General features: G+C 41.3%; 1 protein-coding gene across 2 annotated transcripts; it reads right to left on the bottom strand.

Annotated features, from left to right (window-relative positions):
- Positions 1 to 1,081: 1,081 nt before the first annotated feature.
- Positions 1,082 to 17,405, bottom strand: mxi1 (max interactor 1, dimerization protein). Of its 2 annotated transcripts, none has more exons than XM_056758783.1 (6): positions 17,072 to 17,405; positions 14,650 to 14,752; positions 12,270 to 12,299; positions 5,018 to 5,132; positions 3,898 to 4,087; positions 1,082 to 3,706 (listed from the first exon to the last, which is right to left on the bottom strand). In XM_056758783.1, the coding sequence occupies exons 1-6, from the start codon at positions 17,295 to 17,297 to the stop codon at positions 3,543 to 3,545; spliced, it is 828 nt and encodes a 275-aa protein (XP_056614761.1). In that variant the 5' UTR covers positions 17,298 to 17,405; the 3' UTR covers positions 1,082 to 3,542. The 2 variants fall into 2 exon arrangements, with proteins under 2 accessions (XP_056614761.1, XP_056614762.1); XM_056758784.1 differs by lacking the exon at positions 17,072 to 17,405 and adding an exon at positions 14,907 to 15,339.
- Between the last annotated feature and the right edge of the window lie 794 nt (positions 17,406 to 18,199).

Below are 18,199 nucleotides of genomic sequence, written 5' to 3' on the forward strand. Positions count from 1 at the left end.
ATTCAAAGTCTTTACCACTTGGTAGTATGTCCTAAAAATTGCACACTAACTTACTACTTGTTTGGAAGTATATAGATTTAGGGCATAAGTTTACAAAGTGGGATAAAGCCCAGAAAGTTAGACTGAAAAAAGGGTCATGATTCACCATAAGGCCCAACGTACCATGGGAAAAAACATACGGTGTGTCGACCTCTAGATGGAGACAAATATTTATAATGAAAGATGATTAATTTTTTGTTCTGACATCATGTCACCCCAGATTGCAGACCCAATAGATTAAGACAAAATGTATTTTCTGTAAATGGGTTGATAATTGTTTTGGAAAACTACAATCTGTTATTGTATTTATAGTTTAGGTGTATTTAATTGTGTGCATTTGTAAACAATGGCATGACAAATGTGCTTGCTTAATGATAACATATATACAACATGGATTTCTACTCACAAATACCTTTAACAACAGCGTAATAAACCGGTTTATTTTATTACTCTATCAAACTGATAGTTTCGGTCTTGGCTGCTGTGTGGTTAAGACAGCCTTCCAACTGTTTTTAAAGTGATAGTTGACCCAAATCCAATGTCATAATGTTTTAACCCTCACATCGTTCAGAATTTATATTTTTCTCTAGTGATACACAAATAAAGACATTTGAGAAATGTTGCAGTGATTTTGTTTGAATAGATTAGAACCCAATAGGTTTTAAAAAATCTGAATGTAAAGGGGTCATATGGTGCGAATAGGGGGGAAAAGAGGACATGTACGGTATGTGGAAAATAAAGCGTTTTTGAACCTTGAATCGTGTATACACATTGCATCACAATGTCACATGACCCCTTTAAGTTTGGGGTGAACTATCACTTTAAGCACATTATACATTAATGCCATGACGCAAAACATCTAGCTAGCTACAGTGTGTATATCATTACTGCTTATTTTCCTGTCGTCCTGAAAAATCAAATTAAGAGTTTTGTGACTGTCGGTCAACGTGTGTAGCTTTGAGACCATTCATTTAATAGTGAACTCCAAAACACTGAAAAAATTAACTAGTATTTTAAATGATATTTATGGAAGGTTAAATGAGGAAATCACAAACTTTTTTGACAATCTTGGTGTTTATTGTAAGTATTGCATTTTAACTCACAGCTAGTATCAGAGTGCATGTTTACAAAGAATGGCCACAAGTGCATCAGGACCTCCATTCTCCCCGGGTGAAAAAGCTTAAGCAGACATCTAACAGATCCTTTACCCCGAGTCTCTCGGGGGACACCCGTGATGATATCGACACCATGCGTCTCAGGATAAGCTTAACATTTTTCCCTCAGTTTGGAGTGACAGATCACAGACGTGAAAAAGCTGATCCCAGACCAGCACCACTTCTCTTGGAAGTTTTGTTGAATACAGGCCCAGATCTGTCTCATGGCCTCGAAAGGACACAGGCCGTTCTCATAAATTAAATATAAAACAAAACAAGCACTGGCATCTCAGTATGGGCCCTGGCTTTAAATAGTGCAGATTCAATAACCAACAAAACATGAACAAAAACGAGAGCCAACACAACATGAAAGAAAAAAAGTCCTCAGAGAAGGAGATTCGTCTCTGGTTTGGCCTGGTGTTGAGGGAGCACCACGTTCAGTTCGACTCGAGCACTTTAATGTTTTGTTCTACTTACGTGAAGGTTATAATTTACATCGGAACAAAACAGTCAATCCTTAAACTCTCTAACATTTGGGGTGGGTACAACTGCTCCACACATATGGGCCATTTCAGCAGCCAATAGCATTTGGTTGACGCTGGATCTGGAAACCTAGCAGATGTCCGTACTGCTCGATTGCAGTCAGAATGATTGCAAATCAGAATTGGCTTTAATACGCACTAAAAAAGCAGCACTGCGTTTTGGGAAAAAAATCACAGACGTGTGAGTTAGAAGCTCTAAGATGTAAAACAATGGGAATATTGAGATCTGCAAGGTTTGGAGTTATTAGAACTGATGGGGGAATGGCGTCAAATGAAATAAGTTTGAACTAAATAAGATGGAACTAAATAAGTTTGAACTAAATAAGTTAACCTCTTCCCCGATGCCGGATAAAGACGAGGAAAATAAATACGACTTAAGTAACGTGGCTCAAGTCTGAATGCGTCTTTTCCCCACAAAAAGAAAAAGTTGAACATACAGTACAGCAGGAAGCATGAGTGCGAAGCGGTTTGCGACATGCACTCGCCACGCACTCTACGTCCACAGCACACGATACTAGTAGTGGAATGCCTTTTAGCTTTAAAACGAATAAAATAATAAACAAAAATCAAATAAATAAAGAAAGAGTGCCACTCAAGAGTTAGCATGCCTTTAACAGAGGTTCACGCTTTGGCGTTCACTCGGTCACTCCTGTGTGTTCGATTTTTAAGTACTTCAAGTGTGTTCTTTCAATCTTTTGAAAATAAAGTCGTAAGATTTATCGGGCAGCCACAGAATTGAAACTTTTTCGCGTTTCATCCAGCATAATGAACAAATAATACTGTCCATGCCACCGAACTCTCAGAGGAAGATAGTCAATCTTTGCAAAAATATAATTTAAAATGCACAAAACACAAGACATACAGCAACAGAGGCAATAGTTCTACCCATGGGTAACTACCTTTTTTTTCCAACTCGGTTTTTCGTTTTAACTCTCATTTATTAAACTATCGTATTTATGTACAAAACGAGCAAGTTGGCTTTGCTCTTTTGGACGGACACAAGTATTGTGTCTCAAGAGGAGGAGTGCTAATTGTGTTCGTTCGACTACGAGAGATTTATTGCTTTTAACTGCCAGAACAGACATCTATCTCGCCATCGTGGTGGGGTGTTTTTCTATGGAGGGCTCTACGCGTCGAGTGCAAGATCGCTGGGTTTTAGCTGCTGTGCGGAAACTGCTTCCGCAGTTTAAATGCACCAGAATTCCCGACTGGGACTGTTGTTTTCCTTTGTCTTTGATGAAACGTAGCAGAACATTCTGCTTTATTGGTTTTGTGTCACGTAGCACCAATGACAGTCTTTCTCGCTGTCGAGCAGCGATTTTAGCAAAAAACACGTCAGATAAAATCAACAGGTTTGTTGATATGGAGATTTGCTTGTCAGGCGTCTCAATTTGTACTTTTGATAGGTGTTGCTGAATGTGACCAGTTCACGACCCACTCGTGTGAAAAGGGTTAAATACAAAACGACGATCAACTAACTTTTTTTTTATACAATTAAGCTTTCCTTTCGGAAAAAGGGGGTTAAGATACTGACAACTATCAGTCTACGGCTTTTTAAAATCTCTCCTTTAGGAATATCTTAAATCTTAAAATCCAATTACATCACAATCACAGATTGTTTCCGTCTCATTCATATTCTCTTACATTCAGGAACATACACAACGAATCAGGCGTATTCATTAGGGCTGGGACTGTGTTCTGGTCACCTGACTGCAATAAGAGTCTCTGATTGGTCGAGAAGGGGACAGGTGGGCTAGGACTCGTTTCGAGGGCTGGGATAGTGTGCGTGTCGACGTTGAGCTTGTTTTTATGAGTTGAAGGCCAGTTTGATGCTGCAGGAGGAGTAACCCTCGTCGCTGGCAGTGCTCTGTAGACTGCTGTGGTCGTCCAGATCGCTGGTGCTGGCTGTGCTGATGCTGTCCAGCTCTCCGTGAGAGAATTCTGTGCTCTCTACGTCCACCTCCATCTCTTCTGCGTATGTCAGGGAAAGAAACGAGAAAGAAACATGTAAATAGAAAGTCAACTGTTTCTGATCAGGTAAGTCGCATGGTGCTGAAAGCTAGCATTTTACACGGTACACTAGCTTTTTGTAAAGATGTTGTTATTAAATGCAGCTCTATAGCTAGCGTGTATGTGCCTTATGTTAAAACAGAGCTCCAAACCTTGGTCTGAGTCAGAGTGGTCGGATCGCTCAGAGCAAACAGTGGAGCCGACGCTGTCGGTGCGTATCCTCTCTCCCTCAGGCAGGTCCCCGCCGGCCCGCAGCAGGTCCAGTCGCCTCTGGAGGTGGCGCTGGTCCCTCTCCAAATTATCCAACTGATGCCGAGACTTGCGCTCCACATCCTCCAGTTTCTACAGGAAGACAAATTACAGTGACTCAGGGATAATTACAGAAAATCGCTACAGCACACACAAAAGAATTCACCGGAACTAACGCACCAGTTATGCGGGGAGTGTTGCAAGCCGAGCTCAAACTTACGCTGACTGTGCGAGCACCGATGGTTGTGTGTGTTATGTGTTTGTTTTGTCAGGCTCATGTTGTTGATGGATTTGTTTACTACAGTTCTGAATTCAGATTGGATCAATAATCCCTCTGAATGTGACCTGGTAATACATTACGCAGAACCGTACGGCGTGACCAAGTATGAAAACAAAAAGAGCCACACACACAACTGGTTGGGAGAGCTTAACCTGTTATGAGGGGAAAACCAGTCCGACATCAGAACGAAAACTAAACTGAAATTAACCGTTTAAGCACGTGCATATTTTACACAATAGAAGGCTTCGGTCAACACTGGTTGAAAAGCTTTTCAGTGACAGAAACTCATTAGTGTGTAACTTCCGTACGAACCGGCTCTTTTAACAGGTATCTTTGCTGTGTGTTTGGTTTTGTTGGGAGATGTTTCCAGGATGATCCAATGAGTTTCATAAATTTAGCAATTATTAACATTTTTCGTTGACTTTCATATGAAATTATTATTCATGAGCCATATATTTGGTTAATTAAATTGTAATCTAAGAAACGTAGATAATGGAATTATTTTTTGATATGGCTTTATGTATGCATTTATAAATATACTTAATATAGATTTCATTTATCTTTGTAAGACCCATGCAAATCACGGACAGGAACTCCATCTGATCAGATTCTAACTTGTGTCGCCCCACGCGAGCGCCACGACCCAAAGCACAAGCGCATTAAACACTAGGGCACAGCTCCGACATAATCCTTATTGAAGACCAACAGATCATAAGGACTTGCGTGTGAGCTCTTGAATTTACCTTTATATGTGCTTTGGCCTTGTTGAGTAGTCCCAGCGTGGTGTGACGGCTGCACTCTGGTCCAAGCGGGATGAGAGTCTTCAATCGCTCCAGACACAAACGAAGATGGGCTCGCCTAAAAACGCAAGAAAAACCAAAACGTCAGCCTCGTACACACGCACACACACGCCCTGGAAAACCACAAACTTGCCATGCCTGATTGGTTTCATGACAAACAAAACATTTTGCAACGAAAGACAATACCACACTCAAAGACACACACACCCACACATGTGATTGACAATCTTTTCAAATCGCATATTAAGAAGTGCTTTAGGTTGTCTCTATGCTGAAACAGACATGAAATTTCTCTATACGTCCAACGCTGTAGACATTCTGTCTACATTCTGCAAAAGCATGTGCATGAACGTGGTGTGATGGGTATCAGCGATTGTCTCGAAAAATTGGGTTATTGAAGCTTTTCAGCCCTAATTCCTTTTGGGTTGTCTTATCAGCTATGAAGATGGCTGCTCCGTCTCTCTCAAAAACACAGTCTGTCTGCCCAGTTACAATGGCTGTAGATTTATCACAAGCCTTATCACCACGGCTGCGCACCACAGAGAAGGCCCTGTTATCAGGACGCTCTTCACACGCATATACTGTCTGCCTATGTGGAAGACGTTGACTGATCATCCTGGTGCCTTCTTGGGACTGGTCTTTTAGAGAACATTGCAGTTAGTACTTAATACTGTCATGGGCCTCCAATTCGTCCTCATTGAACTCATCCCTAACCTACATCTAGAGTAACCAAACCAGATATCTTAAAAAAAAAGCTACCAAATCAACTGTCTTCAGACACGGGTGTCACGTCACACGCAGGAGTGCTCGCTGGGGCGGCTGTATACACATAGTATGTTTGCTTTAGTCTGTGTGTGGCATGACAAATGACTTTGTTTGAGTCACCAGACAGAAACTTTGATCACGATGTTTGTCTATTCACAGCCAAAGCAAAAAACAACACACCTTACATTAGAGTAGATCACGCACATACCAGTTTCGTTTCTCCGGTACTCAAAAAACTCTGAATACCAGAGAAATCGAAATGAGAACAAACCTGTGTTCACGAACGCACAAAAGAAAGACGTAAAAAGGTCTAGGCAGGGTGGTTTCTATGTGTTACTATTAATAACTTGCGCGTAAATGACAATCTATCTGCAGAAGGATTATGTAACACGTGGGCAAGTGCTTTGACAAACATTGTGTTACGATGACCCTCGATAGTCGTGGGTGTGTGCAGAATCTGTGCATCAAAGCTGGAAGCAGAATCTGTTTTTCTGGTCAAGATCTGGCTCTGGTAGATATGCTCCTCTCCGCATTAGTCATATAGAGAACTCGAATCAAACATGCCTCTTACGCTTGAACATGCTCAGACATGTTCTCTCGATCACCCTGAGCAAAAATGTGTTTGTGACAGATCTTCACATGACTAAATATATAAACACACACACACACACACACACATAGTCAGGGGTTGACATGATCGTGAAATGTAATTGTATGTTTGGTCACGCCAGCTTGCCGTCTAAACTTGAAACACATACACAAAGCTATTTATCCAAATTAAACTTGAAATCATGCAACATAATCGAAAACAATTGTGGGTGCACGCATAAAAGGCAAAATGAATCTTCATTGTGAATGCAAAAACAGATATAAAGACAGACAGACAGACAGACAAAGCTGAAAGATAGACGAGATGGACAGAACTGAACAATATACAAGGCAGACAGAATTGAACAATACACAAGACAGACAGACAGACAGAGTAAATATTGACCGATTAGCCATGTTAAAATGGACATACACATTTTATTTGTGGCAGTAAGACACGTGGTTTCTCGTGTAGATTCAGCACCTTGTCAACAAAAATCTGCACAGCTCTGTACTGATAGGAAAACTTGAATGAAAATGCTTTGAGAAGATCATGCACGGGTCTCTCTACATATTAGGTCCTTGACATGCACTTATTAAAGATGAAGCTCAGAACCATCAAATATGATAGCAAGAGATTAACCATTAGAAAGAGAAAACCATTCAACCTTGTTGTACTGAACTTCAATTTATATACTTGTTTTTATGTCTGACAACAGAAAATGGGTTTTTGGGCACTCTGTTGTATTCAAATACAATATGTGACAGTTCAAAGACTAAAAGCGAAAGTGCCAACTAGTCTGACTGCGAGCGCAAATGCGTCGTAAAGAAGTTTTCTGTATGCTGATTAGTACGTCAAGAATCGATTCTGAATCGAATCGTGTCGGTAAGAATCGATTCTGAATCGACCGTAAGGGACCAAATGATTCCCACCCCTATTAGATACTGTATATATCTATATAAATATATGGTTTGGGGTCAGGGCATTTCACTTCATAATTTTCCCCTCTATTTCCTCACATGTTGTTTTTAAAACGTCAGGTCACATGATTCGTTTATTGCACACGAGTGCACCGATTACACAGCGAGAACAGGCTTTGGGTTCTCAAGCCCTGATTCCCACCCGATCAATACAACAGGACTGACAGCTACATCTGGGTTACCGAGCCTCGTTCTATTATGACGTCGCAATGACCAAATGTGTGGACGTATCGCAGTCAGATCCATACGGTTCCGGAGCTTTGAAAGCAGCACTGTACTCTCAGATTAAACAAGAGCAGTATCCTCCCCCACCACATAAACAGAGAGATGGGAGGCCATTATTTGTGCTAGTCTTCCGTTTTAGTGTAATCTGCCCAAAACCAGGATGAAGAACATCGTATGGTTGACATTTAAAAGATGCACCAACTTAAAAGTGACACCCAGACGTTCCCTTTAGACGTGGACGGAGCTTGTGGAAGGCATACGGAGAAGGAAAGAAAAAAACGACAGTTACAGATGTGAAGTGGGCTGGGGGTTGTCAGGGTGGAGTGAATGAAAGAATAATACATATATAGGAGATAGAAACATAGCAAAAAGACAGTTCAGACAGACACAGCGACGGCACTCTATGTAAACATGCTGTTCAACAATGAAGCCTTTGAGCCGTGCATGGGCAGAACCAATAACAGTTCAATGTACTGTATGACATAACGAAAGGGATAGAAATAGAGAAGAGGGAGATAGATTGAGATCTTTATGGGGCCTAAGACACACCCCTGTTAAAGCCAAGCACACACTACATGACTAAAGCTTGTTGCCCTTTCATCTTTAAGTTTGCACCACAAAGCCACAGATCATAGCAAACTGACAGCCCCTTGCGTTCTTGTATGTGACTAGATAGAAGCCCACTTCGAAACTAGTTTGAAATATGGCCGACTAGGTATGTGCAACCGCCAATGAAAATCGCGAGATTGTAAAAGAGCGAAAGAAGAAGACAAGGCGGTGGGAAGCAGGCCCCAAAGAAACAAAACATCAGACAGCCTACATCTCCCCAACCACAGCCTCATCCCTTTCCTCATTCTGTGCAAATGAATGTAATAATGACCGCCAACCCTTTCTCAATGCTGTTTTATGGGAAGGTTGATCAACTCTTGTATCGCTATGTGCAATAGTGTCCGTGTGAGAATGAATTGTGGAAGCTGTCTATAGTCTGAAATTTCAGAAAAATAGTGGACAAAGTCTACATGCAGTAGTCATGTAGTGTGTTCGATTTAAAATGAACATAGACAAACAAACCACACACAAAAAGATTTGGTCTTGAGTGGTTGCATTCAGCAGGAAAAAAAGCACGTACATACGTAAAGACAGTAACAGCTGTGATGGAGTGAGGCCTGCTCTTGCCCATCAGTAACACATGGATTAATTCACACGTGCCAAACTGTAATCTCCTCCACGCAACCCAGACCAGCAGACCCCACTCACATGCCCACAGTTTAATGTGAGTAGTCATGTGATTGCTGCCCCCATCCCTAAAGCTCCCGCAGATGGTCCTGTGCATGAAAAAACATGAATTCTCTACGCACTACTGCATGAGTTCCATTTGGACACAAGGTTGTCGACAATTTGGGATGCAATCTACTAAACATGGAGTGATCCGATAAACAGACGGGACGAAATGAGACAAGACGACTCAACATGAACCTAAAAATTCACTTGCAGTGGTCATTCATAAGGGAAACAACAAAAGAACTCTACCGTAATCAGATCAAAGGCTATGACACACAAAGCCAGAGATCCCTAGTCCAGATCAATGAAGCTGGTCGGGATTGGACGACCTTCAGCGTCTCTACTGATTGGATGGCTTGTTAGCGTGTCTTTGTCTAGCTTGGCCTGAGGAATCTCGAAGCCAAATAATACTTAACATACAAATTTCAAACCTCCATGACTTTCTTTCTTCTGAAGAACACAAAAGAACATATTTGATGACATATTTTTATAATCAGGTTTTGATGATGTCCATATGACAGTTGTATTCAGGAATGTTGTATAATTCCGAGTTGTAAGATTCTCAGCCTGTAATTCAAGAATTGGGTTGCTCAAAACTACCGAAAAAAAGTCTAAATATGTTGGGTGTGTAGCAAAAAGACCTTATTGTGGCATCAATGATGTGAGTCAGTTTGTGTTGTCATTGTTACTTTAACCACCATTAACCACGAATGTTGTGTTTCCAAGAAGATGGTGTTCTTGTTTTTAACAAAACAGGGTGTTCTTTTACTGAGAGCACTGTAAATGTAGGGCAAGTGAGGGAAGTGGTAATCTCTGATTCTCAAACGTCCTCTCTCCTGACAGATGACTGCCATAGGGGTATGTGCCCTTCATTTCTTGCCCAACCACCCTGAGCTTAGTCAACCTTGCAGACCGTGAGTATCCATCCACACCTTGCAAACATGCACTAGCACGTGCGTGAGCCCGTATGCACTTAATTGCTTGACCAAAGATCTCGCTTCCTAAGCTGCTTTTGCTGGTCAAGAAAAGCTTAAGGCATCAAGATGGAGAGAACAGCCCGTTCTAGCTTCCCCTGGTCACTTCGGAAACCCCTCGAAGGGAAGGGTATCGTTCTGACTCGGGCTTCCTTTGGTACATAGGGACACCAACTTGTAAGATGATCCTCTGTGAGATCTTGAATACATCATAATGGCTTCAACCAACACTTTCCTCGTGATTCTCTTTGTGAGTGGAAGTGTGTTGTTGTCCGAGCTACTCTATGATCTGAAAAGATCTTTTCTTAGTGCTGGCTGTCTATTTTCAGAAAACCAGCTTGGCAGCTTTATTCCTGAGCCTTTGCATTCCTGTCAAACGCACCACGGCCCACACAATCACAACACACGCCCAAATACGGCCAATAGTGAACATCTCGCCCATAATTAGAAAAAAATCTGCGATATCAGTACATTTCAAATCTTCCTTCACCCTAAAAACTTCAGAAAATTTTGAACCTTGCAACTTATAACCCCAGTTTAGGAAGTTGAGGCTCACCGCACTTGTTCAAAGACACCATGAGATCAAACGGCAGCGGCGCCTTCATGTGAATGCACGTGTGTTATCTGTCTATGTGTTGCGGTTCGCGTGAGACCAGAATGTGGTCACGAGGCTTTCATCTCCTTCCTCTTCCTTTCACATGCTCAAAAACAAAGTTAGCTATCTCTTGCAAACTGAAAGCGAAGATTGCTGCTAAACGACACAAAATGGCCACCGTCTGCCACTCAAAGGTTCCAGGAAGAATATTCCCTCATACATTCATACGGATTTACATTGTGTGGCTCATTTTAAAGTCCGCTCAACGTCCATGAAGGACACCTTTTGAATGGAAATGAGTTTAAGGTATTGAAATTTGGGAATACAGGGGAACACAAATTGGCACAGGGTGCGGCTGCTGACTGTACATTTGTCATGATATGTTGTAATATTTGTTTGTGCTGACACTAAGGCCTGTTCGACCAGCCCGGTCCTCTTTATCTGCTTCAAACCCACACAACCCCATGCCTGCACGCTGACAACCCTTCAAATATCTGACAAACCCAGCTGGCATGGGAGGAGATGACTTGAAATTTGCTTGCTTGCATACACACACATCTGGTATTTTAAAAACCGCATTATCGCATTAAAAGGTTATTTTAGATTCACCAATGAAGCAGAACAATTCTACTTTGGATTGAGGATGTTCCCATCACACCATATAGCGTGCAAACAGATGTAAGGCTCCTTGCTTGTGCTTCTTATTCAAAGTTAATAGAACTGACCTCCGGGTCTTCAGATAGACATTCACAAAGCAGTTCCTGTTGGTCTAGACAAAGTTATTTTGAGTCTTTCAAGTGGAGCCTCCCATATTTGCATGCGTGGAGCCTAAACAGCAGGCCCCCTCACTGTGGGTGTCTAAAGCTTATCAGATCTAGGCACTCATGAGACTTGAACATAGAGTCCATCATCGGTAAACACTCACTCATTACGCTCGCTCTCCAGATGCGGTGGCGATTAAAAAGAACCGCACTTTATTCTGCTAATAACAAACACCTAGCGTCATTGTTCGCGCCATTATGTATATTTTCTTCCTGTTATGCAACTGACCTTGTGCGACGCTCTATGCAAAGTACATATGTACAGCTAGCATATGTTTTCAGCAACGTCCCTGCGTTTTAAGGTAGCAATGGTTAAGTGGGATGGAGGCGCGGGGATGAGGTATACCTTCCCATTAGATTAGTACAGCCGGGTCACCTCTTTATTTCACTTTTAGTCAACGGTTGCTGCAGGGATAATCTAAGAAGAACTTCTGTTTTGGTGTTCTCAAACATCCTGTTACTCTTGCACAGGTTAGGTTTTTACTTATTACTTCACTTTTTAACTTCACAGAGCACATCTGTGAGAATGCGAAACGTACTGTTGCGTTACAGGAAAGCGCAATCGTCATCAACTTCCATTTACTCGAAAAGCTATTGTAAGTAGATAACTGAGTTACATCACAATTTTTAAGTCACAATGCTCTCAAGTAAACATTATCATATTGTGACGCAGATATCAATATAATATTATATACTGTATAATATACTACTATATAATGTACTGCTGATCTTTTTGCAAAATTGCTTCGCGTCGAGTGATGGAGCTATTGTAGCTTCAGAAGTTTAAAAATGACACGCTACATATCCTAAACCTTTGATAAGCGGGATAATATGCATCCATCCGGTTGTTATCGCAAAATAAACAAAGTCTGGAGCCAACCCATAAGGATTTGTTTAGCTTTAACAACTGTCAGGATGTACATAGTAGAAAGTTTTAATAAAAAAAAATCGAAAAAAATACTCACCGATTTTTCTCCAGCTCATTATGTGTGGACCTACGAAACAAAGGTAGAGGAAAAAAATTAGCAAACATACCAACTCAGTTGTCCGTTGATGTACGATCTGCAATAAACCTGTACCCACTTATATCTGCATAAACATCGTAATAAAAACAAGCTAATTGCTCAACAGCCTATCTCTTGAATTAAACATCGCCTCTTGTCAGGACATCAAAGAATATGCAAGTGGACCAAACCCCAGTTGCTTGTAAAGAACAATACGTCTCATTAAAGGTTCCAATGGATTTACTCATTAATCTTTACGGGCGATGAACCGAAGTGCTTTAACCGGGGATTTATAAAGATTCCTCTAAATGTCCCACATCACTGCAACTCTTTGTGCCCCGAGAAAAGACAGAGAACTGAAGTGTGCGGGGCAGAGAAACAGCACAATGCCTGGCCTATATCTGAGCACGTGAGAAAGCTCTCTTCGCCGTACAATGAGTGAGTGCCAGTGGACGTTCCATCTCTCTCGCCCTCTCTCTCTGTCTGAGAGCACGAATCAGTGTTATGTTAATAATGTAAAGTGAATCAGCCGTCCCCAAGAGGCTCTTTGTGTGGCAACATACTGAAAGCTCTAAATGGCTGGCCGAATCGTGCATGGCAATGCTGTTGCAAGGGCACCGTGACGTGGCAGCGAACCCCTGATTCTCCGTGGGTCATGTGACCACTTTCCATTATCGTCGACGATTAACACCAGAACGGTGTTTTTAGACGTCCTGTAGCTGATCTGATAGCTTTGTGCTTCTGCACGGTAGGATGTGCGAGAGCTCGGGAGGATAAAAGGAATGCAGCAAGGGGGGCAAAAAAGGTGTTTTTTGCAGCTCTTAATGACATGTTACAGAAAGTAAAGTGTCAAGAGACATGTTTTGTAGTAATGATGATTCACATCTTCTGCTTGGATGCACTAATGCGTGGGTTGTCCAAAAACGCAGAAGACAACCAACTAACAAAAAAAGGTTTCAAAAACACACTGTACATATAATCATTCCATCAGTCTGAATCGACCTGAATCAGGTGAACCTCCCGGCTACCCCTGGCAGGCATGCCTAAAGATCAGATAGGGCTTCCCTTACATTCCTTCCATCAGTGCTCGCTTTGTGTACAGCAACACAGACCTGAGATCAGTCATCAAGATGTCTGACGCTCAGAAGTGCGGCAGGAGCTCTCTCTTCATCCTACACAAGTGCACAAGCCGTCTCAAATGTATTGGTCTGCCTACACCGCATTTTAATGCAACACACAATCTAATGTGTGCATGTGAAGGCATAAATTTGGTCAAGTTAGATTAATTAACTAGGTTTAGTAAACAAAACCCATTTTTTATGAAGGTTAAGATCAATGGCTTTTAAATATGTATTCTAATATAATATAATAAGCCGGTTGATTGGATTTAACTTGAGGTTTATAGCTGTAGATGTTATCCTTATTCTAACATTTATAAATAATTAATTCTGCAATGAAATACACGTGAGGGTAACACACATCGAGCGTGACACGTGCGTCTTTTATAGACGGTTTGTTTAAATCGCTTGTTGGATGGTATTATCATGTTGTTACTGTCTTTTATCGCCATTTAGCTTACAATGAAGCGTTATGCTTTTAAAACATGTTTTGAAGACAAATAAAGGGGGATATAATTAAATAAAGACGCCTCAGGCTGTTCACCTTGGCTGCCAGAAAACAACAGTTGCTGTAAATAAGCGCCGCGTGTTTAAGGGCCCGGTGTCAAATTAAAGCCCCCCGCGAGAAACAAAAAGCATTAACATAAACGCATTACACGATTTTGAGAATGCATATTGAATGCAAGCGAAACTAACACTGCTGCGTCACATGCGCTCAGACTTTCGGTTCAAACAATCGAAACCCCGTATTGTGTAAAGACGAACACAGGACGTGAGTTTTCACACGGCCCCTAACCTCAACGCTGCAGCAGTCCCGTTCGACAATCAGCTGATGAGAGATCCCCTCCCCCAAAACAAAACAAATGGCAAAATAAGAAGAAATAATATCGCGTATTTACAATCTACAATGCGATCTCGTACATTCGGTTTCCAAGAATTGAAAGTACAAGATCAGCTATAATCAAACGTCACGCATAGTTAAACGTATACATTGTTTAAAAACGCCACAGAAGCAAACCGGAAATGAAAATAGGTTGAATTACATAGAACAACTGCGTCAGAAAATGCAGCAACAATGATTCAAGCTTTTATTTTCCAATCGGATATTTTGACAGATGTCATGGCAGTGTGATCTATGCACACGTCTCTGCCTCTGGCTTTGCTCCAATAGCTTGTCCCCTCACTTTAAAGAAGTAAAGAGAATATTCAGATCATGTGCTTACCTGTTGTGGTTGTTGTTGTACTTTTTATTACGGAATTTTCTTTGTCTCTGGTAGCTGGAGTCCTGAATAGACGGAAAGGTCGAGGCATATCCGTGTTCACATTCTGAAAAAATAAAGCATCAGAAACCTATCACATCTCTGACCACACATCCGTCACAGGCCAATTCCCTTTAACGTTAAATACAACTTGCACTCCAAAATACAGTAAAGGTACATTTGACACGTGATTTTCGTCAAGCAAAACTCTTTGAATGTACCTCTATCTCTCCTTTCTATAAATTCGGCTGCTTCCAGCAACCTCTGGATATTCAGCACAGCAGTCATCCTTTGTATAAATCTACAAACGCTATTAGTCTGATATGTGATCACGACGACTATCGCTATCGCTTTGAAAACGAAAGCATTGAATATTCCTCCGAAGGATTACGGGGTAAATTGATTGTTTCAATGTCTTGAAAAGCCGACCGAGATATTTCCTAGAGTGTTAGCAAGCTAGTTACAGACAATCCTGGCGGAAATAAAACACCCGATGCCTCAATATCAAAGTAGCAAAAGTGCTTTAGTAAAAGTGTCGACTACAAAGTGTACAAAATGAATAGAAACAGGTACAAAAGTCCCCGAGAGCACTGCATGCGAAGTCCCTGGTGATGCGCTTATTTCTCCTCCCCCAGTTTTGTTTACCTACTGTTTTAACAGCTGAGCGAAAAGTGATCGCGACGCAAGGCGTTGTGGGAAATGTAGTGGGCCCTTTAACTCCGTAAGGACAGCCTGGTTTAAAGTCCCGTCTGCCATATATATATTTCATCGCTACCTTTCTTTAGATTTTAAAACGCGAAGCAATCAATAATTTTAGTTATTTTCAAACAGTTTCGTACAAATGGAGCATATATACAAATATTTATGGTAATGTATTCAATTTAAATGTCAAAATTCTTAGACATTAGGGATTTAAACAAATGCATCTCTATATTACTATAACACTACCATAGTTTAAAACATCTTGAATAATCCCCAAACTGTATCAACTAGGATATTGACTATCTAGTCGACTAAAGCTGTTTCTTTATTTAAAGAGCATAACATAACTAGAAAATACTTATTACTTTATACATTTCCACCACTTCTACCTCTGTAACGTTTACAGATCTTAAAAAAAGTGAATCCCTGATGTTTTTAGGTGTACGTTATTCAATTACAGGTGATCCGATATCTCATTGACGACTTGAATAATACGCATTATACGCTTTCTTTCCTTTTTTGGCAACACTTCAACTCCCACAAGCCCCCGCTTTGAGTCACACTCAAGCCAGGCCCAGCAACATGTGACATCACACTATCCGAGCTCCTCGATTGGTCGGAACCCATAGTGAGCGTACGCCAACGCAACGACAATGACCAATCAGTGTAGCGCAGAGTGCGCCATGTGGATGTCACATGAACACACCCCTTAAGAAACAGGAAGGCAACATTCAGAACTCTGAAGTAGAAATCTGCAGACTTCAAGTAAAAGTTCACGTTTCTACATGTAATCCTGTATCGTTTTTTCAAAATACCAATCCACACTATAGCACAATCATTTCACGAATAACGAAATATATCGTTCCTAAAATGCTGTATTACGCTACATATTATGATTTTTTATAGGTTACATTTCGCCTTAAGTAGATGTTTTCTCTAAAGTTTCATCCGTGCTCGCTATTAAACTTTTTGAAAATACAAACAAACAAAGAATAATTTTACATTATCTAAAGCTTTTTTATTTTACGGCACTAACAAAGTGCCCACCCACTCACTCTTACACTTTAATTCAATTACGCGAAACGTTGTCTCCTACAGCAAAGGGGTGACGTCAGCGTGTGTGTTGTGCCAGCACTGTTTATTTATTTATTTACTTGTTTATTTTGCTCGAGAGAAAGGAAAAGAGGTGGCGAACAGCCTGGCAGGTCTCATGGCTGAACAATGCCAGAATTTGAACTGCCCCACATGACAGTGTGCCAGGTCGGAACAGACAACCTGTGATTTGGGGGTTAATAACTGCACTGTGTGTTCTCCTGTTTTGTGTTTCTGGCGCATTAAATAAAATATAGACAAAGAATTGATAGAAACCTGTGCATATACCCCTGAAATATAACCCTGGGATAGGCAAAAACAAGTTAGGTTGCTTAGGTCGCATTGCATTTGAATGCGTATTTTAACACGTTAAAAACTATAAAGGTGCTCCTCGTTTGCATGGAAACTCGATCCTTTAAAAGCATCGGGGTAGAAGTGCATCGCATACTGTGGCACATTGCACATGTTCCTCGTCTACTTGGATGGTTGTTCGTTGAACTCAATCCTTTGTTGTCTGTTGACAATGAAGCAGTTTTTCTGCATTAAGCAAAGGGGTCAAAAACGTTCACAAGTGCACCAGAATTTCACTTACTTCCATCTTTCCTCTCGGCGCTCTCAATGTAACTGGCCGCCTCCAGCAAAACTTGCACGTTTTTCAGAAAAGTGTTAAGGACGGAAGAGTCTGTGGAGTTGAAGACGTCATTGAAAGGACAACTAACGTTAGACATCTCAAAATCCTGCTGATCCAAAGAGGTTTCGGACTCCAGGAATACATCTTCAGCCTTCACGTCACCTCGTTGCCTTTCGCTCCTCACCATTTTGTGCCCGTGCTATGAATAGAGTTTGAAGTAGAACTGTGTGAGAGTTATTGTGGCGTGCTGCGATCACTGGATCTACTGAATAAATGAGAGGAATGAAATGGATGAGGAGAACAACACATGCGTCTGGGTGGGTCCTAGCGCCGGCCGCGTGGACTCCTGTCACGTCTACAATGTCCCAAACAATGATGTAATCACCTTGGGCCAGTTTCCAAGTAAGGAAAACTACTCCCACTGTTTAAACACATTCCCATGTAAATACATTTGCTATCTAAGCTCCAGGAATATAAACATTATTGGGGTGAAAGTAAAAAAATCTATTTCAAATGTAAAATCAAGATCTGCATTTCTTTAGAAAGCCAATCATTACTTGAAATTAGAGAGGCTGTTGAAAATAAACGCATGAATAAATGAATGAACTAATAAATAATTAAACGACCCAAAACAGGTTCAAGTGGTTTTAAGCTAATAGATAACCCCTTGAGCAAGATCTGCTAGAAAAACTTGTTACCCATTCAACAGGGGCCAGGTTTTATTGTTTTTCATCACAGAATGAAACTATTAAAGGCATACTCATGTCTGTTAGCATTGCACTAAAACATTATTATCAAGAGTGGGATATGTTTCAAAGACTCCCATGCACCGAGAGGGCGGGGTGGGTCGAGTTTGTTGTCTGTTCCCAGCCGTCTTTGACTTTTAAGCGTGGCAGCCTTTTACCCGCACTAGCACAAGGGGCTCGCGCCTCGCGGAGCTCAGCTCTCTGCAGCACTTCAAAGCTAGTGCACTGGACTGCAGCCGTTTGATGTGAAGTTCACAGGAAACTTGAAAGTGGAAAGCACAAGAAAGCCGGTGAGCTCTACGTGTAAAAAGAGAGAAATTGGTTACGTGGCCTTCAACCCAAT

This window comes from Triplophysa dalaica, chromosome 10 (assembly GCF_015846415.1).
Source record: "Triplophysa dalaica isolate WHDGS20190420 chromosome 10, ASM1584641v1, whole genome shotgun sequence".
Lineage (NCBI taxonomy): Eukaryota > Metazoa > Chordata > Actinopteri > Cypriniformes > Nemacheilidae > Triplophysa > Triplophysa dalaica.

What these genes read in the sequence shown, in the direction of transcription:
- mxi1 (XM_056758783.1), bottom strand. Translation starts at nt 17,297, where the DNA reads ATGGTGAGGAGCGAAAGGCAACGAGGTGACGTGAAGGCTGAAGATGTA. An exon ending in AATGAGCTGGAGAAAAATCG is followed by an intron (nt 5,133 to 12,269) that starts GTGAGTATTTTT and finishes TTGCGTTTTTAG; the next exon opens with GCGAGCCCATCTTCGTTTGT. An exon ending in AGGCCAAAGCACATATAAAG is followed by an intron (nt 4,088 to 5,017) that starts GTAAATTCAAGA and finishes GTCTTCCTGTAG; the next exon opens with AAACTGGAGGATGTGGAGCG.